This window comes from Vipera berus, assembly GCF_964194415.1.
Source record: "Vipera berus genome assembly, chromosome: 3".
Classification (NCBI taxonomy): Eukaryota; Metazoa; Chordata; class Lepidosauria; order Squamata; family Viperidae; genus Vipera; species Vipera berus.
In genome coordinates, this window is record NC_138204.1 from 107,960,952 (window position 1) to 107,979,911 (window position 18,960).

The following is an 18,960-nucleotide window of genomic DNA, read 5'->3' on the forward strand; positions in this document are numbered from 1 at the left end:
GTGCAGCGGCACGGACACTTTTGGGAGCCTCCCGATACTCCCATATCACACCTCTCCTCCGTGCACTGCACTGGCTTCCAGTTGCCTTCCAGGTGAAGTTCAAGGTGCTAACAATGACATACAAAGCCCTACATGGCATGGGTCCGGACTACCTACGGGAACACCTTCTGCCAATGTCAACACCCCACCGCCCTGTGCGCTCCCACAGAGAGGGCCTCCTCAGGGTGCCACCGCTCAAGGAATGTCGGCTGGTGGCCCCCAGGGGGAGGGCATTCTCAGTGGGTGCGCCAGCACTCTGGAACTGCTTACCAACTGAAATCCGGATGGCCCCCGACCTCCGCACCTTCCGGCGCGACTTAAAAACTTACCTTTTCCAGCAGTCCGGCCTGGCCTGATAGCTCTAATTGGGGTCCCAGATTGTTTTGTTTATTGTTTTTTCAGTACTGTTTCATTATGTTTGCCTACCTTACTCTGTACACCGCCCCGAGTCCCTCGGGAGAAGGGCGGTTTATAAAAACAAATAAATAAAATAAATAAATAAATAAATAAATATGCAGCTCACCTTCAGACTTTCCATAAGGACAGCTGATGAATCCTCTATGGATGGGTCATGGGCTGACCAGGTACCGCTATGGGTGCTGTTTGGGTGCCAGCTACTCTCTGAAGAGGATGACGTTGCTGGGAGATAGTCCAGGCCAAAGCCTCCCATTGCTGAACGAGAGCAAGAGTAACAGTTAAGTGTCCCTGAAAACCACTGAAATTAAACTGACGCTAAGACCTTCCACTCACCTGGCTTATCTGTCTTCCATCGATCTGTTATCCTTCGATCCCTGTTGTCTGGAGTCCCAATGGGCCCAAAGTTGGAGAATGGAATTGAATTATGGTTGTGAGTTGGAGGAGAGCTTGGCAAGCTGCTTGGGTTAGAGGAGTGAGGAGACTGGCTGGCTGGTGTTGAATGATCTATGGAACAGCAATTTAGAAAAAAGTCAACTTGGTGATCTCCTGATTTAATCTCTTTAGTTTTATGCAAGATTTTGTTTTTATTAATTTAAAATTTGGACTCACTTTTATTCATTAATGGACAAACGCATAAATGATTTTGGACTCTGTGAGCATTATAGATACCAAGTTTTCTTTGCACTAAGAATATCACAAAGATTGCAAATAGGTTTTCAGTTCTCTCTCTCACACACACTCTCTCTCTCTCTTTCTCTCTCTCTCTCTCTCTCTCTCTCACACACACACACACACACAGAGAGAGAGAGAGAGAGAGAGAGAGAGAGAGAGAGAGAGAGAGAGAGAGAGAGCGAGAGCGCACCCATATACGTATATAAGTAGAAACATAATGAGCAGGTGTATGTTGACACTAAAAGGAAAATTACTTAGAAAAGGAAAAGTGTAATATTTGCTGAACAATTCAAAGGAAAGTTGAAGTTCTATGATATTCCTACAATAGTAATGGGAATGAGTGTTGGGTTGCTGAGCAAGTGGTACACACATTATCCTCTGGTTATATGTTATAGGCGACAAAGGGAATGCTGGAGGCCTCACCTGAGCTAGCTGGAAGAGATGGAGACCATGGAGTACCTTCAAAAAGAGAATAAAGTGAAGTCTCCTGGTGAGCTACTGATGGTGTAACCTCGGCTTTTGTGCTGGCATTGAGGTTTTTCCCATAAACTTCATTGAACATGCTGTTTGGATATCTTTCCTATAAAATTGAAAGAAAGAGCACAGGGATAAGAAAGGAATCAACTTGGGTCACACCAGACCAATTCAATATATTAGTACAGTATAGTACTATTAGAGGGTATGTCCATGTTGCTTTTATCCAATATTTCTGAAGTAGATAAGATTTACTTCAGATTTTTAGAGTTTACAGTAAAGGTACCAAAAACCGTTTAGCTTAATAATGACAGCAATTAATATTAAACACCAAAGGTCTCTTTGCATATTACGAGATATTTATCTATTTTAAATGACATGATATAAGGGCTTAGATATAACCTGGGTAAAATAAGGAATATTGCTACGCACCATTCTTGGCTCTTAAATGGAAAATAAAAAAGTAAAAAAAATCCGTAACAGTATACTGGGTCAAAATTTAAAAATCAGATTGCAAAACAAATACCAGACAATTGATTTGTAAACATTTATTCATAACATATATTAAAACTGTGATGAAATCAATCAGTCAGTCAGTCAGTCAGTCAATAAGAAAGCAAAATGAAATGTGCTAGGATAGTATATATTGTATTGAATTGTTTAGACGTGGCAACTGAACACACCACTATCATGCCTCAAAATACACAGGCATTGTGCCTAGTTTTCACATAAGTTTGTATTGGCAGGGCACCTTCAAGCTGTTTTAGGAGTCTAATCACCACATAGGATGCACAGCTTACAAGGATAAAATGTGCTGTGTTATCCATACATAGCTAACACACCATGAAACTCCAGCCAGAGACAACTAGCATGCTACAAGGGAAGCTACAGCCTAAAATTACTTTCACCTTATGGTATTACTATATTGGACGGAGGAATATTCCAACATGAGAGCTCTCCCTTCCATCAAAAAATGGTTCAGACCAACAGAGTTAACTACTATCAGTATAAACAATTTGCAATGATTTATGGCTCATGTCCTTGTTATTTGCGGGGCCATCTGATGCAGAGATTCCTCTTGGTTGAGAGGACAGAATAAGAATTTCTACCCCCAAGAACTTAACATAAAGAGTGTCCAGGAACAAGCTGTTTGCAGTAGCTCCTCTGCTCTGGAATGGCCTACCCCATGAAGTTATGATGGCTCTTCTGATCACATTCCAGAAAGGAGAAAAAATGAGCCTCTGGGGTAAAAGATGCTACCTAATCGTAGGCAATTGCTCATGCGGCATACAGATTTTAGTCTGAATGCATGTTGTAATATTTTTCTTTTTAAAAAAAATGTTTACTGTTATGAGGTAAAAGCCTTCCAGCATATAAGTTCAAGTACTTATGGCTGCATGTATGTATGTATATATGTATAAATAAATAGCTAATACACATACACACTAGACAGATCCATTCCCATAGCACTGGCTGATCTCAACCAGCCTGTAGCTACCTGTGCTTGTTCTCAAGGTCTTTTAACCTGGGTAGCTTTAGTAAGCACTGTAGGATTGTCCATAGCAGGAAGCCAGCCTGGAAGAGCTGGTTTATTGAAGAGACTCCAGATTGGCTAACCTTGCCACATTGTCTATTAGACTACTGTATGGTACTTGCTGAAGCCAGCCAGCCAATGTGGAAGCCTTCCAGCATATGAGTATAGAATCTAGGTGTTACTTGCCACCTGTCTTGAGTAAAGATCGTGGGCAACGCATCCTGCAGAAGGCATGTGATACTGCTCCCTGACTGCGTCTTTCTGGCACTGGCTAGCCCAGCTCCTAGTCTTAGAAGCAAGAGGATCTCTACTGCTTCCAAAGCAGCTTGGAAATGGTTCTTTGTTCAAAGCTCTGCTAAGCTATTTCTTCAGAGCAACACATGCTCCTAACAAAGGGACAAAGCTGTCCAGAAGGAAAAAAGAGAAAGTTGTTAGTTACCTGATTAAGAGAGAAGCCTGTGAGCGATAGGAAAGATGGTGACTGTGACATCAGATCTGATGGTTTCTCCAACAGTGATTTCTTCAGGACAAGGGAAAGAGAGCAATAAAGCTTGTTATCGACTTACAAGTCAGTTAATATAAATATAACAGAGTGGGAAGGGTCCTGGGAGTTCATATAGCATGCATGAGAACAAGAATCATATTAAAGATCCTTGTATAACTTCTTTTACTATATGATAAGGCACTTAAAATAAACTGTGTAAAACAGATATGAATAATTTGATTAAATTGCAAATGATAGCAAACAGTGCAGTCAGTTGCATGTGTAGCTCTCAAAAAATGGCAATTCATTTGGAAAATTTCATACTAAAACAATATGCTTTAACACCTCGTGTGGTCGAGGAACCATAAAATTGCAGTTTATCAAAATATTAATTAGGTATGAATGTATGACATATTCAGACTAATCGGGCTCTGCTCAAATAAGGAGGTTTAATATCTGAATTAGTATTTCCATAACCACAAACTTGGTAGTATTTAGGGTTTTATTGTTGAAAAAAGACTATTGATGTTGCAAATAACTTGTTAATGCAGTTAATAGATCAACATTAGCCAAAATGAAGATATTGTATTAAATACTAGCTGATTAAAATAATTAAAACTAATATGCAGAGCTGTATATGCAAGTCTGTTCTTAAGTGTAGAAAAAAAATGAGGAATATCATTTGAATGAAGATTAGTTTCATTAGAAACTCCAATTTCATACAGCAGAAACAAGGTCCGATATAATTTATCGCCAGGGGAAAGCATAGAAGTATGAGAGCAATCCTATAGAGTTACTGGCCTTCTCTGTGAAAAGAAAATCAGAATAAATTGCACAACATTGTATAACAATTATTCAAAACTGCTTAATTTGCATAATCTTGGTAAAAAAAATAAAAACTTCTCATTGGCTGGTGAGACAAATTAATTTTAAAGCATGTGCTCAGGGTTAGTATCATATTTTGGCATTAACTGATGTCAATTTGACACATATCTCCAGATAAAAAGCCGCATATCTTCAACTGTCTTATAATGGAGGCCTTGGCCTGGCATGTCATTAGGATTTGACTGGAAGGGATGCAATCAATGCCAACTGCATAATTAAAATCATTAATTTCAAATGATACTTGGGAGATGAGCACAAGTAGCATTCAGTCTAAAGAACTGCTACTCTCAATGACTAATAAATTTGATGGATTTTTCTCTAAAAATTTCATATTCGTCTTCTACCACTTTCTTCAGAAAAAGAAAACATTTTATGTATATGGAAGATAATTACTGTAAGTTGCTTTATGGAACTGGAAAGATAGTTTAAGGGTAACTGTCAGAAGATACATTAAAATCAACTCAAAAGTATATGGAGACAAAAATATTCTGCTAAGGTAAAAAAAAACACATTACGGGTTTTTTTATGTCTGATAACTGAGGGCCATTCTCTTTCACAATTTCATTGAAATAAAAATCCCAGAAAGATTATGTATGCATAATCCTACTACATTTTAATACAAATCAAGCATTTTCTTTAACTCATGCGCGCGTGCACAAACACACACACACACACACACACTCACACTCACAATCAGCCAGCTCAATCCAGAACTGCAACTTTCCTGAAATTTTAATGAATTCCCTTCTCTTGACAGCTTCCTATACCAAAAAGAATCTGTTCTGGAATACTAGAAGATTTTCTAGCATAAATGTTATTGGGAATTGTCAAGGAAAACAAGAAATGGCATCTATTCCTTCCCATTCCTATTCTCCTGTTCAGTAGGGAGGCTCCCATGGAATCAAGCTTCCCATGATAATGAAAGGAACTCCTTCACTTGTCAAGGAATACAAGACATATTTCTAAATATTTAGATCCTTAATAAGCTTCTGTCAGAATCCATTTATATTCATTCCTAACCCCCTATCTGTGCAGCCCTAAATCTCCCCCCCCTTACTGGATTCTGCCATTCCCAAGGAGGAGAAGAGAAGATGTTAATTGGCCATCCCTATCCATTAGATGCAAGGTTGTTTATTCAGCCTGCCTGGAGGCCATCATCAAAAACCAGGGAAAGAACCTCTGAACTGAGAACAACAAAGAAAGGGGGTGGGGGGAGAGATTCTGGTTTGTATCTCCAATTGGAATCTGAAGGGGAGGGAGCAAATGTCGTAAAGGCATGGAAGATCCCTTTTCCCATGAAAGGTTTTGACACCTGAAACTTAATTGATCCGGGACTGACCAAATGGACTGAGGGGAGGGGTTTTTACTCGGGGACACTTTAAAAGTATCAATCTGCAACACAGTTTCCAGATCCTGTCTAGATTATCCACTGTCCATCATGTTTTAGTAAAAGTTCCTGCTTGGACAATCCTGTCTCCAAGAGTTCTTCTTTCCTAAAATGTGGATTGGAGTGGGTCCTGATAGCTTCCATTTAATAAATATGCCGTTACTGTGATTACAAAGTAGGAACTCTTTCTGAGAAAGTGACATTTCTAAAGACCTATCACTGAAAGTAAATTTATACAACATAATCAAGACCCTACAAAGTTGAAGTATAATACTTTTTATTAACTATGCTTTGTGTAATAGACTAACGTTAAGTTCTCCTTGCAGCTTCTCATCTAACCATGCATCTCTAATGTTGATATAAACAGCTCAGTGTAGTTTTGGCCAACATTTTAAGGCAGAGGTGTCAAACTGCCGGCCCTCGGCCCGGACGCGTCATGTGGCAGCCACTCCCACCCCATTGCCGACAATGGCAAAACAGTCCTGATACGTCGCGTGATGTCACATGACGTCACGAGTTTGACATGTCTGTTTTAAGGGAAGTAGTTTTTAGCCAATTCCACATGGGAGCTTTATATAAATAAAGATATTTTATATGTATATAAATGAAATGATCATATAAAAATTCAACCTCTAGAGAGCTTCACTATTCTTACCTTCCCATCAAGCATCCTAGGCAAATATATAATTAACAGGAAGAAAGAAATTCTAGTGATTTTATGACAACAGAATCTCTCTTTCTTAACAGTAGTATTTTAATTAGAAATTAGAATTCAATCAGAAAGCCTTTGGATTTTCACTACGGTTGTACATATATTAAGGAACAGGATCTCTCCACATTTTATGGTAAAATACATAGAATCTCCTTAATTAAGGACTTTTCTGCACTCATGACCCCAGGACGGATATAGGTACATAAATGCCACATACACTTGAAATACACGTGCTCTTTATATTAATCTATGATACCCTCAAATTAGATTATTGAAAGATGAATCTATCAAGGGTTACTCCTTTTCCAGTAATAGAGAATAATGCTCTCTATCAGCAAAAGCTGGGAACAATAAGAGGGAAAACTTCTATTTCCATGTTCCACATCTGGTTGACTAATGAAATTTGCATGAAACCCTGATATTACCTAAACCAGCCCTTATTGATTATATTAACAAATATGAATATTTTTTCATCTCAATCTTACTTGAAGGACCTTATGTTTCTGCTTGATAAATGTCAAAACAGCTTGGGCAGCCTTTTAAAAAGGAGATCAATGGACCACGTGCAGACAGACAGGAGCTTATTTTCTACACTTTAAAAAAGAATGTCTCATTTTATTAAAATTAATTAAGTGGCTGAAAAATGCTTGCTTGGTCTTAAATTCATGGTTCTAGTTTCTTAATGCCTATTTCATTCATATTACATAATGTAAAATTATATTTACCTTTATATTAACACAGTTGGAAAACTTAACTACAAAGTTTCTTGCAAGCCAAGAAGGAACCAGAATCTGGGTCAGCTTTCTTACATTGTGCTTGAATAAGAATTCCGGAGCAATAATGTGGTCAGGTAGAATAACCCCTATTAGTAGGATGTAGTAGGCTAGCACACCTATTTCCCCCAACTGAATAGACTTGAAAAGTCAAGGTGAACCCATTTTTGTAGAAAACAGAATTTGGTGGACTATGGTTCAAAATGGCCCCTTTTCCAGTGTTTACAAAAAATTGTGCATTGGGCCAGAAAGGAGCAACCCTGACAGAACATTACATCTGTGTAAAAGCTGCTTTCTCCTATAAGATCTCCATTTCCCCCATTAAAACAATTTCAGCAAGGAATATAGATTTCAGACCTCCAACTGACCTTGCAAGGGGGAAAAAAGGAAGATAATGGCAAAATTAGAGCAAGAAGCAGCAGAATTAAGTCAAATACATACAAAGAGGCTTCGTCCAGGAAGAGAGGCGAGAGGCCCCAGTAGAGCTGGGTAAAGATCAGGAGGATTAGAGAAAATCAGCTCTTCCTCTTCCTCCAAGGCAGCCAAACTCTTTAACAGGTCCGGAGGAAGCAGAGGGGAGCTCTTGGGGTCCTAGTGACAGAAAGGAGCACAGTGAGATGCAGCATGGAAAGACAAGGAAGCAAGAATAGCAACCGACAAAGTTTAAAGGCCCAAATGCAAGTTAAGGAGAAAGGGAAGGAATGCAAAGATAGGTAAGCCAGCATGCAAAAGCTAGTCAAAGAGGTAAAGAGGAAAAGAAGTCAAGATTCAAGGGAGAGAAGAGAAAAGCAGTGTTAATATAACCTTCTCTCATTGTTTCATGCTTTAGGAATCCCTCCCCTTCCCTTCATGTTTAATGTATAGAGAAATAGAACATCAGGATTGACTTTTGAGGAAAATGTAGTACCTACTGTCTGACTTAGCAAGTGTGTGCAAAGTAAGTTATTTAACATCTTAGCGGTTCTGAAAGGTATAAACAGTAATTTTGCCCATAATGCAAGATATGTTTATATTACCTCATTGATCAAAACTGGAAGATCTAGACATATATACAATATGGCAGAATTCTCAAATAATGCAATACTATGATCCCCTAAAACGACAAATGAATTTTTGCAACCCACATCATGAATAAAACTAAACGAATGATATATAAAACTGATGTATTTTGCAGATGACTAGATCTAAGATTTAGCTACCTCTCAAAAATAAAAATTACTCTTGGTTTTATTCCTCATTCTGCCATCTATATTAGCTTGTTGCAGGTCGCTCTAATTGGGAGCAAGTTTTGAATTTCCTGATGATTACCACATGCAAAGCAGAAACACTCTCAAAACCTGGGCCAAGTTGTTCCCTGTTCTTTCTAGGCAAGTCCACAGGCAAAGCTGGAACAAGTTTTAGAGTATTCCTACTTTGCATGGACTGCCAAAATATTTGTGGGTCCCTCTGTGTTGCTTGCAACTTCCTAAGGCAGAGGTCCCCAACCTTTTGGGCACCAGGGACCGGTTCCGTGGAGACAGGATTTTCCGTGGATCAGAGGGGGCATGGTTTTGTGTGCTGCCTGCATCCTGCGGATGGGGCTTTGCTTGTTTGTGCGTCCCAGTTGCTGGCATGCCACGGCCCGGTACTGGTCCACAGACTGGGGGTTGGGGACCCCTGTCCTAAGGGATACAACTCATATTTTGAGAACCCTCCCTTTAATATAGAAATTGGACTTTAAAAAAATTCCTGGAAGTTGATGGAAAGTTTTCAGAATGCTAGTTGTGAGCAAAGTCCTTCTCTGATCTTGAATATCATAGCTTTTTCTTGGTCTATAAAAAATTATCTGTCTTTTCCATATGTTCCCGACAACAATGTACCTGCCTGAAATATATAGTACCCTAGGACAAATACTTCAAAACTGTTACAGCTGGGATAAAATCAATTCTTAAGGTTATTGAAATAAATCTAAATATATAAAAGTAAATCTGAAACATAAAATATTACAGAGCTTTATGGTATTCTTTTATAATATTTCTAGCAAACTTTCACAGGAAAGTAAAAAAAAACCTTTAACATATTTGCAACTACTAACATGAAGCAATTGACTCCTCGCTTTTATTTTTTAAAAGGTGATATAAGAATGAAATATAACAGTATTAGCTTTATGAGGGCTACCACCTGTAGGCTTATGTGGATATCTCTGTCAGAAAAAACATAGAGATGTACTTAGGAATGTTGTTTTAATATGACTTTGATGGACTGTTGCATTTAATTACTTTTTTAATTACTTTTTTCAAGTGATTTTATGACTTATTTCCCTGCACATACTGTTCTCAATGATATCCCCTTGAAATTAGATTGGTTCCATCCCTTTTGATAAGCCCTCAAGACAAGTCTATGTTGCCAGGCCTGGGACTCCTAGAGACTTGCTCAGATGGCTCCATTGTAGAGGTGGCCATTTTTATCCTCCTCCTTCTCCTATATTTATATTTTTTCACTTTAACGATAGTTATTAATATGGGTGTTTATATTTTTGTTTTTATTTATTTATTTTTATCTGATTGTTGTGCGCCATCTAGAGTTGGTTTTGGTGCTCTATAAATTTTGGTGCTCTATAAATTTAATTGACAGATTGACAATACTGGGATACAATCCTCAAAATGACAGAATGATCTCAGTTCGAATCCAAGGCAAACCATTCAATATCACAGTAGTCCAAGTCTATGCCCCAACCACCAGTGCTGAAGAGGATGAAAATGACCGGTTCTATGAAGCCCTACAGCATTTTATAGAACACCAAAAAATGATGTCCTTATCATCATGGGGGATTGGAATGCTAAAGTAGAATGCTAAAGTAAACCGGAATAACAGGAAAGTTTGGCCTTGGAGTACAAAATGAAGCAGGGCACAGGCTAATAGAATTTTGTCAAGAGAAATTCTGTCTGAGGAAGCTTTGCAAATAGCTGAGGAAAGGAGGGAAGCGAAAGGCAAGGGAGAAAAAGAAAGATATGCCCAATTAAATGCAGAATTCCAAAGAATAGCTAGAAGAGATAAGAATGCCTTCTTAAATGAACAATGCAAAGAAATAGAAGAAAACAATAGAATAGGGAAGACCAGAGATCTTTTCAAGAAAATTGGAGACATGAAAGGAACGTTTCATGCAAAAATGGGCATGATAAAGGACCAAAAGGGCAGGGACCTAACAGAGGCAGAAGAGATTAAGAAGAGGTGGCAAAATTACACAGAAGAACTATACAAGAATGAGCTTAACGTCCCTGATAATCACAATGAGGTGGTCACTGACCTCGAGCCAGACATCCTAGAATGTGAAGTGGGCCTTAGAAAAGCTGAGCAACAACAAAGCTAGTGGAGGTGACAGTATTCCAGCTGAGCTATTCAAAATCTTAAAAGACGATGCAGTAAAAGTGCTACACTCAATTTGCCAGCAAATTTGGAAAACTCCACAGTGGCCACAGGATTGGAAAAGATCAGTTTACATTCCAATTCCAAAGAAAGGCAGTGCCAAAGAATGTTCAAACTATCGCACCATTGCACTCATTTCTCATGCTAGTAAAGTTATGCTTAAAATCCTACAAGCTAGACTCCAGCAGTATGTGGATCGAGAACTACCAGAAGTACAGGCAGGATTTCGAAGAGGCAGAGGAACCAGAGATCAAATTGCCAACATACGCTGGATCATGGAGAAAGCTAGAGAGTTCCAGAAAAACATCTACTTCTGCTTCATTGACTATGCTAAAGCCTTTGATGGTGTGGATCATAACAAACTCTGGCAAGTCCTTAAAGAGATGGGCATACCAGACCATCTTATTTGTCTCTTGAGAAATCTATATGCGGGCCAAGAAGCAACAGTGAGAACTGGACACGGAACCACTGATTGGTTCAAAATTGGGAAAGGAGTCCGGCAAGGCTGTATACTGTCGCCTTGCCTATTTAACTTATATGCAGAGCACATCATGAGAAAGGCAGGGCTAGATGAATCAAAAGTTGGAATTAAGATTGCCGGAAGAAACATCAACAACCTAAGATATGGAGATGATACCACTCTAATGGCAGAAAGTGAAGAACTAAAGAGCCTCTTGTTGCGGGTGAAGGAGAGTGCAAAACTTGGGTTGAAACTAAACATTAAGAAAACCAAGATCATGGAATCTGGCCCTCTCAATTCCTGGCAAATAGATGGGGAAGAAATGGAGGTAGTGACAGATTTTATTTTCCTGGGCTCCAAGATCACTGCAGATGGGGACTGTAGCCAAGAAATTAAAAGACGCTTGCTCCTTGGGAGGAAAGCCATGGCAAATCTAGACAGCACACTAAAAAGCAGAGACATCACCCTGTCAACAAAAGTGCGTATAGTCAAGGCTATGGTCTTCCCAGTTGCAATGTATGGCAGTGAAAGTTGGACCATAAGAAAGGCTGAGCGCCAAAGAATTGAAGCCTTTGAACTATGGTGCTGGAGAAGACTCCTGCGAGTTCCTTGGACTGCAAGGCGATCAAACCGGTCAGTCCTAGAGGAGATCAACCCTGACTGCTCTTTAGAAGGCCAGATCCTGAAGCTAAAACTCAAATACTTTGGCCACCTAATGAGAAGGAAGGACTCACTGGAGAAGAGCCTAATGCTGGAAAAGATTGAGGGCAATAGAAGAAGGGGATGACAGAGAATGAGGTGGCTGGATGGAGTCACTGAAGCAGTAGGCGTGAGCGTAGATGGACTCCAGAAGATGGTAGAGGACAGGGAGGCCTGGAGGAACATTGTCCATAGGGTCGCGATGGGTCAGACACGACTTCGCAACTAACAACAACAAAAAATCTTTTTAAATACAGAGAATAAAATTGATTTAAGATGTCATTAAAATCATCAAAACCTGGGGCCCCCAGGAGTGCAGGGACTTCACCAGCACAGCAATCAAACTTACAGGCTTTAATGCCCCCCCCCCCCAAACTTTGACATTAAAAGACCTGCAGGAGGCTTTGAAATCTCAAACTAAAGAAATAGAAAAAGAAATAAATGATAAGATGGAGAAAATAGAAAACAAGATGGAAAAAATAGATGAAAAAATGAATGATAAATTTGAGTTAATGTCAGAAGAGATTGGAGAAATTAAAGAAACTATGCAGATTAAAAATAAAGAAATAACAGAAGATATTCTATTGGCATTTCAGGGATTGGCACAACATATTCAAAACATGGATGGTCGTATGGAAGAATTAACTCAAGGTAATATTGCTTTGGAAGATAAGATGACTGAGGCTCAAAATAAAATGGAAAAGATGGAAGATGAAACTGTAATGCTACAATATAGAGAAATGGAATTTGCTTTAAGAATTAGAGGATTGAAGGAGAACAAACAGGAAAACCTGAGAGAGATACTGGCAAAGGCCTTTGCTCCAATAATGGGTTGGCAAGTTGAGGATTTCATACGGGAAATTGAAAGTTTTTAGAGTCAACTCCTGGATTGCGAAGCAGAGGAATTTACCAAGAGATGTGGTGATTTATTTTTCGAAGAGGGTGATTCGAAACGAAATTATTCAAGCTTTTTATAATAATAGGTTCCAAGTGGAAAATTAAGAAGTTTTGATATTGAAAGAAATTCCTCCAAAAATTTTAAGAAAAAGGAAAGAGTTTGCTTTTCTGGTAAATGAATTGAAAAAAAGGCAGCATCAGTTCAGATGGGATATACCAGCTGGAATAGTGGTTAAGTACTTAGGTACTAGATATCGTCTTAATTCAATAGGGAAAGCAAAAGAATTTTATTTTAATGTACTGAAAGCAGATTTGCCACTATTTCCTGAAAAAAAAAGTGAAGGAGAGAAAAAATAGGGTCAAATGGAAGAGAAGCAGATTCATGCGGAAGGTTCGAATTTGTTGGTTGAAGAACTACAATTAGTTGTGGATATGGACCAGCCTTTGAAATCAATAGAGTGACGCAAGCAGCAGCCAGACGAAAAGCGCAAGAACAGCAGAAACAGCAAGATCAAATTAAAACTCAAGAAGTTACTAAAACGGAAGCAGTGGGAGGGGCAAGACCAAAGCAACAGGTTCATATGAATCTGCAGGAATTGTTCCAAAAGCTTCTAGTCACGAAAGATGGCGACCAAGTTTCTAACTTGGAATGTTAATGGCTTAAATTCACCACAAAAGAGGGAAAAAATATTTCATTATTTGAAACGATATAAAAATGATGTTATTTGTTTGCAAGAGACACATATTAGAGTAGTAGACCAAAAGTATTTGACAAACTCCAGATTGGGAATACATTTTGTTGCATCTGCCCCAGATAAGAAGAATGGAGTAGTTATATACTTAAAGAAATATCTAACTGCTAAATTAATTGAGGCAGATGCACAAGGACGATATATTGCAATTGAACTTATAATAGATGGAAAGATAATACTTTTGGTTGGAATATATGCACCAAATCAACATCAAGAAAATTTTTATAAACTTTTAAAAATTTGATAAAGCAAATTAGAGATCGAAGTCAAGGTTGACTCAGCCTTCCATCCTTCCGAGGTAGGTAAAACGAGGACCCAGATTGTTGGGGGCAATAAGCTGACTTTGTAATAATGCTGCTTGGGGGGGGGGCGAAAGCCCTAATAAGCAGGCATATACATAGAATGAAGGCTATTGCTAAGCACATTTGATTTGTGCTTAGATTGTAAGCCGCCCTGAGTCTTCGGAGAAGGGCAGGATATAAATGGGATTAAAATAAAAATAAAAATAAAAAAGGTTATATAATGCTCTTATAGAGATTGATTCAGAATCGGAATTAGTTAAAGACTGTATGATAAAATGGGCTCAGAATATTCAAGAGCCCATAATGATGGATACTTGGGGAAAAAATTGGGTTGGAAATTTAAAATTTACACAAGCACAAAACCTAAGAGAGAATTTTTATAAGATGTTTTATAGATGGCATCTAGATCCTAAAAAGTTAGCAAGTATGTATCCAAATCAACCACCTACGTATTGGAGATGTGGTAGTGAAGAGGCAACTTATTATCATATATGGTGGACATGTAAAAATGTTAAAGCCTTTTGGATAAAAATATGGTGGATTTTTCAGAAAGTTTTTAAGAAAAAAATAAGATTTACGCAGCTATTCTTATTGGGGATTATTTCTGATTGTACTGTTATAGAAACTAAATTAATGTTACACTTAATAACGGCAGCCAGACTTTTGGTGGCGCAACATTGGAAGAAAGAAGGTTTACCTACAGTAGAACAATGGATACTTAAAGTAATGGATGTAGCTGAAATGGCAAAAGTTTCAGCATATTTGAAAGAACAGTCACAAGAAAAATATATTTTGGAATGGAAAAGATGGATTGATTATATTCAAAACAAATATGGGACTAAAAAGTTTCAAATAGCATATGAATAATTCTTAACAATTATAGATGTGTTATTATAATTACTTTAGTTTTGTTATAAGGGAGTTAAAGGGTGGGAGGTTTGTTAACGTTGTAATAGATATTTAGCATATGTTTGCATAAGATTGCTATATGTAATACCCTGTATTCTGCTTTGGGAAGTCCGGGGGGGGGGGAGAGGGAAGGGGGGAGGGGGGGTTTATTATTAAAATTTTGTAAAACTTTTCAAGAAAAAAAAGAAAAGAAAACCAAGATCATGGCATCTATTCCTGGCAAATAGATGGGGAAGAAATGGAGGTAGTGACAGATTTTATTTTCCTGGGCTCCAAGATCATTGCAGATGGGGACTGTAGCCAAGAAATTAAAAAGACGCTTGCTCCTCGGGAGGAAAGCCATGACAAATCTAGACAGCACACTAAAAAGCAGAGACATCACCCTGTCAACAAAAGTGCATATAGTCAAGGCTATGGTCTTCCCAGTTGCAATGTATGGCAGTGAAAGTTGGACCATAAGAAAGGCCGAGTGCCAAAGAATTGAGGCCTTTGAGCTATGGTGTTGGAGAAGACTCCTGTGAGTCCCTTGGACTGCAAGGCGATCAAACCGGTCAGTCCTAGAGCAGATCAACCCTGACTGCTCTTTAGAAGGCCAGATCCTGCAGTTGAAACTCAAATACTTTGGCCACCTAATGAGAAGGAAGGACTCACTGGAGAAGAGCCTAATGCTGGGAAAGGTTGAGGGCAAAAGAAGAAGGGGACGACAGATAATGAGGTGGCTGGATGGAGTCACTGAAGCAGTAGGCGTGAGCCTAAACTGACTCCAGAAGATGGTACAGGATACAAAGGCCTGGAGGAACGTTGTCCATGGGGTCGTGATGTGTCGGACACGACTTCGCAGCTAACAAAGCAATATCTTATGATGTTGCTAATTATTTCTTTATATACTGTAATGGCCTGCCCTAAACCACTGTACTGACCAACTAAACCTGACTCTGATAACAATAGTACGGTAAGTTGCTTTCCAATTCTCAGATTTATTATTCTGCTCAATAAAATGAACAGAGCTTTTGCTCTGCCTGTCTTCCCCCAGAATTATTGGAACCGGCAGGAAGTTTTGTAGTCCTACAAATAGATAAACTAAGCTGCTAAGCTACCAAGACAGCAGGCAAAGTACCATCGCTGCTGCTACTGGCTGGTCCTAATGAAGGGGAGAGGGGAAAGTCAGTTTATCACATGCTGCTGCTGTTTGGCAGAAAGGTTTATCATCACTTTGTAAAATCTTTGCTATGGAGAAATTAGATCAATGGGTTACAATGAAATATATTAAACATTTTCTTCCACACATATATAGCTATCACACAATTCTCTTGTGGAATATTCAATATTACCCAGAGTACCAAAAAAGCAGCAAAAAATCATAAGCGGGAAAAACTGAAAGAATTGTAAGACACAGAAATACAGCTAAAACTAATTTATGCCACTCTGTCTCTTGATATCTTACAAAGTTTGCAAATCATCTTGCTTCCTCCACATCTATAGCATCACTTCATTGTTGTTTATCTCAGGGCTTTTCAACCGGTGGTACGCGTATCACTGGTGGTACGCGAGCACCTGGCTGGTGGTACGTGGCGTCGCCATCCTTCCCCCCCACACGCTCCTTCCCAGCTCACTTGCTTGCAGGGAAGGCAACGGCAACAGTTGTATTGAACCCCGTGGGCCTGACACACAAAAGAGGGGGGCCCACGGGGTGTACCCCCCTCCCACCTTCCTCACTGGCCGGGGCCACCGCCAGGAAGCCATTGACCGCCAGGAGCTCTCTGTGGACTGAAGCCTGTCGGCGGAGATCAGGTCCAGTCGTATGGAGTCGCCAGCTGATCGGCGACCCCAGATGCGGCCTCCCGGGCGCATGGGGTCAATGCAGCAAGGACGGTGCATGGGCGTGACTTTATTTCCTCCTGGACACTCCCCAGGGCCAAAGGAGCGACCATGGTGAGGTGGGACCACTGCGTCTTCCCAGAGGGAGCGGAGGGGGGGTTGCGAGGGAAGTGTGTCTACTGGCTGGCCGGCAGGGCCCCAGAGAGAGTGGGCTTTGCCCGGGACGGTGTGCATGCCCGCCCCGGGAGTGCCATGTTCAGGAAAGCAGGCGCATGAGACACAGGTCCCTGCGGCCAGGGTCCCAGGAAGGCTGCAGCAGGTTGGACTGCCCAACCAGCCTGCCTGTCAGCTGGGAAGGCAAGAGGCCAGCGGCGGCTCTTGGCGCAAGTCAGTCTCAGCTCTGCCTGCCTGAAGGTTATCTTTACATCAACCTTCCTCCCACCCCCGCCTCAGTCTCCTTGTCACAGGTGTGCCGCTTCCCTTCATCTCAGGGGGGGAGCATCAGGAGCCCACCCCCTTTCCATCAGTGGAGTTCCGTGTTCACCTGGGGCGCCTTGAATGTGTGGAGAGTCTTTGGCACCGGCCTTGCTGTGTCAACCCCGTGTGCCTGGGAGGCTGCATCCGGTGGAACGCAGGCATCTTTGCCTCTCTACTTTGTTCTGCTGGAGAAATCCCTGTCTTTCAAGAGAGGCAGAAGTGACTGCACTTTTGCAAGCGGGGCAAGCCAGGAAAAGTGTTTGTGTGTTTGTGTGTGGGGGAGAAATCCCCGGCTGCAATTCCTGTGCAAGATTTCCTGCTTGCAAAAGGGCGATCACTTCTGCCTCTCTTGTAAAGACAGATTTCTCCATTGGAGGATGCCAGCAATCCTCTCTGCTTTGTTCCACTGGAGAAATCCCTGTCTTTCAAGAGAGGCAGAAGTGATCACCCTTTTGCAAGCAGGAAATCTTGCGGGTGTCCTCATGAGGAAGGAAAATCCAGATGCAGAGACAAGCCAGGGAGAGTGTGTGTGTAGGGGGGGGAGGAGAAATCCCCGGCTGCAATTCCCATGCAAGATGTTCTGTTCCAGCCTGCGACCAACCCTGTTTGTGTATCAGGGACAACCCTTTTTTCCTTTTAACAATCAATAGGCTGGAAAAAAACCCAAACCAAATTTATTTACAGTTCCAAATAATAAAGTCTTTCAAACAAAAAATCAGAATATTTTCTTCAACCAAAAATTCATGATTCAAAACATCCAACAAGAGTCAAACAAGAGTCAAACAGATTAGCAGGAACAGACCAGGATTCTCTTTGAATGTCTCTGAATGGTTGACTTCAGCAACCAGCACCACCTACACCTTCCCCTTTTATTATCTGTCCCAAGGTGTGGCATCTCAATGCCTTCTCCTCCTTTCACTAAGTTGCCTCATTGATTTTCTCTGCTCTACTCTGCTGGATTTCTTTCTGCTTCTAGTGTCTCTGAACAGATTCAGCTATGACTCCTCTGAGTCCGACACCTCCTCCTCACACAGCTAAGCCTCATGAGGAACACAACTGGAGGGGCCAGGCTGAGAGTCCTGCAGTGCATCAGAGCCTCCCTCCAACACCGAAGGCTCTCCAAACCCCTCCTCCTCCTCAGATTCCTCAGACTCAACTGCTGGAAGCACAGGCTGACACTGAATCACAACACAAGATTTCCTGCTTGCCAAAGGAAGGGACAAAGAGGGAGGAAAGGAAGGAAGAAAGGAAGGAAAGAAGAAATGTAGGGACAATGGGAGAGATGGAGGGAAGAAAGGCACCCAACCCAGTCCCACCCCCCTCCACCAGAGACCCACAAATTCCCCCCCCCCCTTACAGGCACCCCGCAACCTGAGTGATGAGCTGGCCACACACCCCCAGCCATTGACTTTGCTTGTCAAAAAGTTGCAAAATTTGATCACATGACCCTGGGACACAGAACGTCATAAGTATGAATCAGTTGCCAAGCATCCGAATGTAAATCACATGACCTTGGGGATGCTGCAACAGTCATAAGTGTGAAAAATGGTCATAAGTCACTTTTTTCAGTGCCGTTGTAACTTCAAACAGTCACTAAGTGAATTGTTGTAAGTCGAGGACTACCTGTACTTTATCATTTGTTCCTTTTTTGGGGGGGGGGTCAAGTTTTTGACATGTTGCTGGGCGACTGATGGTACTCGGATATTGCCTTGTCCTAAAAGTGGTACAATGGGTGAAAAGGTTGAAAAGCCCTGGTTTATCTAGTTCAGGAAAGTTGTTAGATAGATGGACGGATAGACAGCTGTTTAATGTGCCTGTACATTGCATACAACCCTGCAAAGTAGAATTTTCAGGATTTATTCTT

At 40.6% G+C, this 18,960-nt stretch overlaps 1 protein-coding gene across 3 annotated transcripts in view; it reads right to left on the minus strand.

Moving 5' to 3' along the window:
* SMG7 (SMG7 nonsense mediated mRNA decay factor) overlaps positions 1-18,960 on the minus strand; it is a 73,540-nt gene that overhangs the window by 5,164 nt on the left and 49,416 nt on the right. The window contains exons 18-22 of one of the 3 annotated variants that reach the window (XM_081323231.1): positions 7,819-7,968; positions 3,576-3,656; positions 1,552-1,708; positions 790-960; positions 563-711 (exon numbers count right to left, since the gene is read on the minus strand). In XM_081323231.1, coding sequence (XP_081179357.1) covers positions 563-711; positions 790-960; positions 1,552-1,708; positions 3,576-3,656; positions 7,819-7,968 — 708 coding nt within the window. The remainder of the gene's footprint in view (positions 1-562; positions 712-789; positions 961-1,551; positions 1,709-3,575; positions 3,657-7,818; positions 7,969-18,960) is intronic. The other 2 variants (XM_081323232.1, XM_081323233.1) reach the window with 2 other exon arrangements.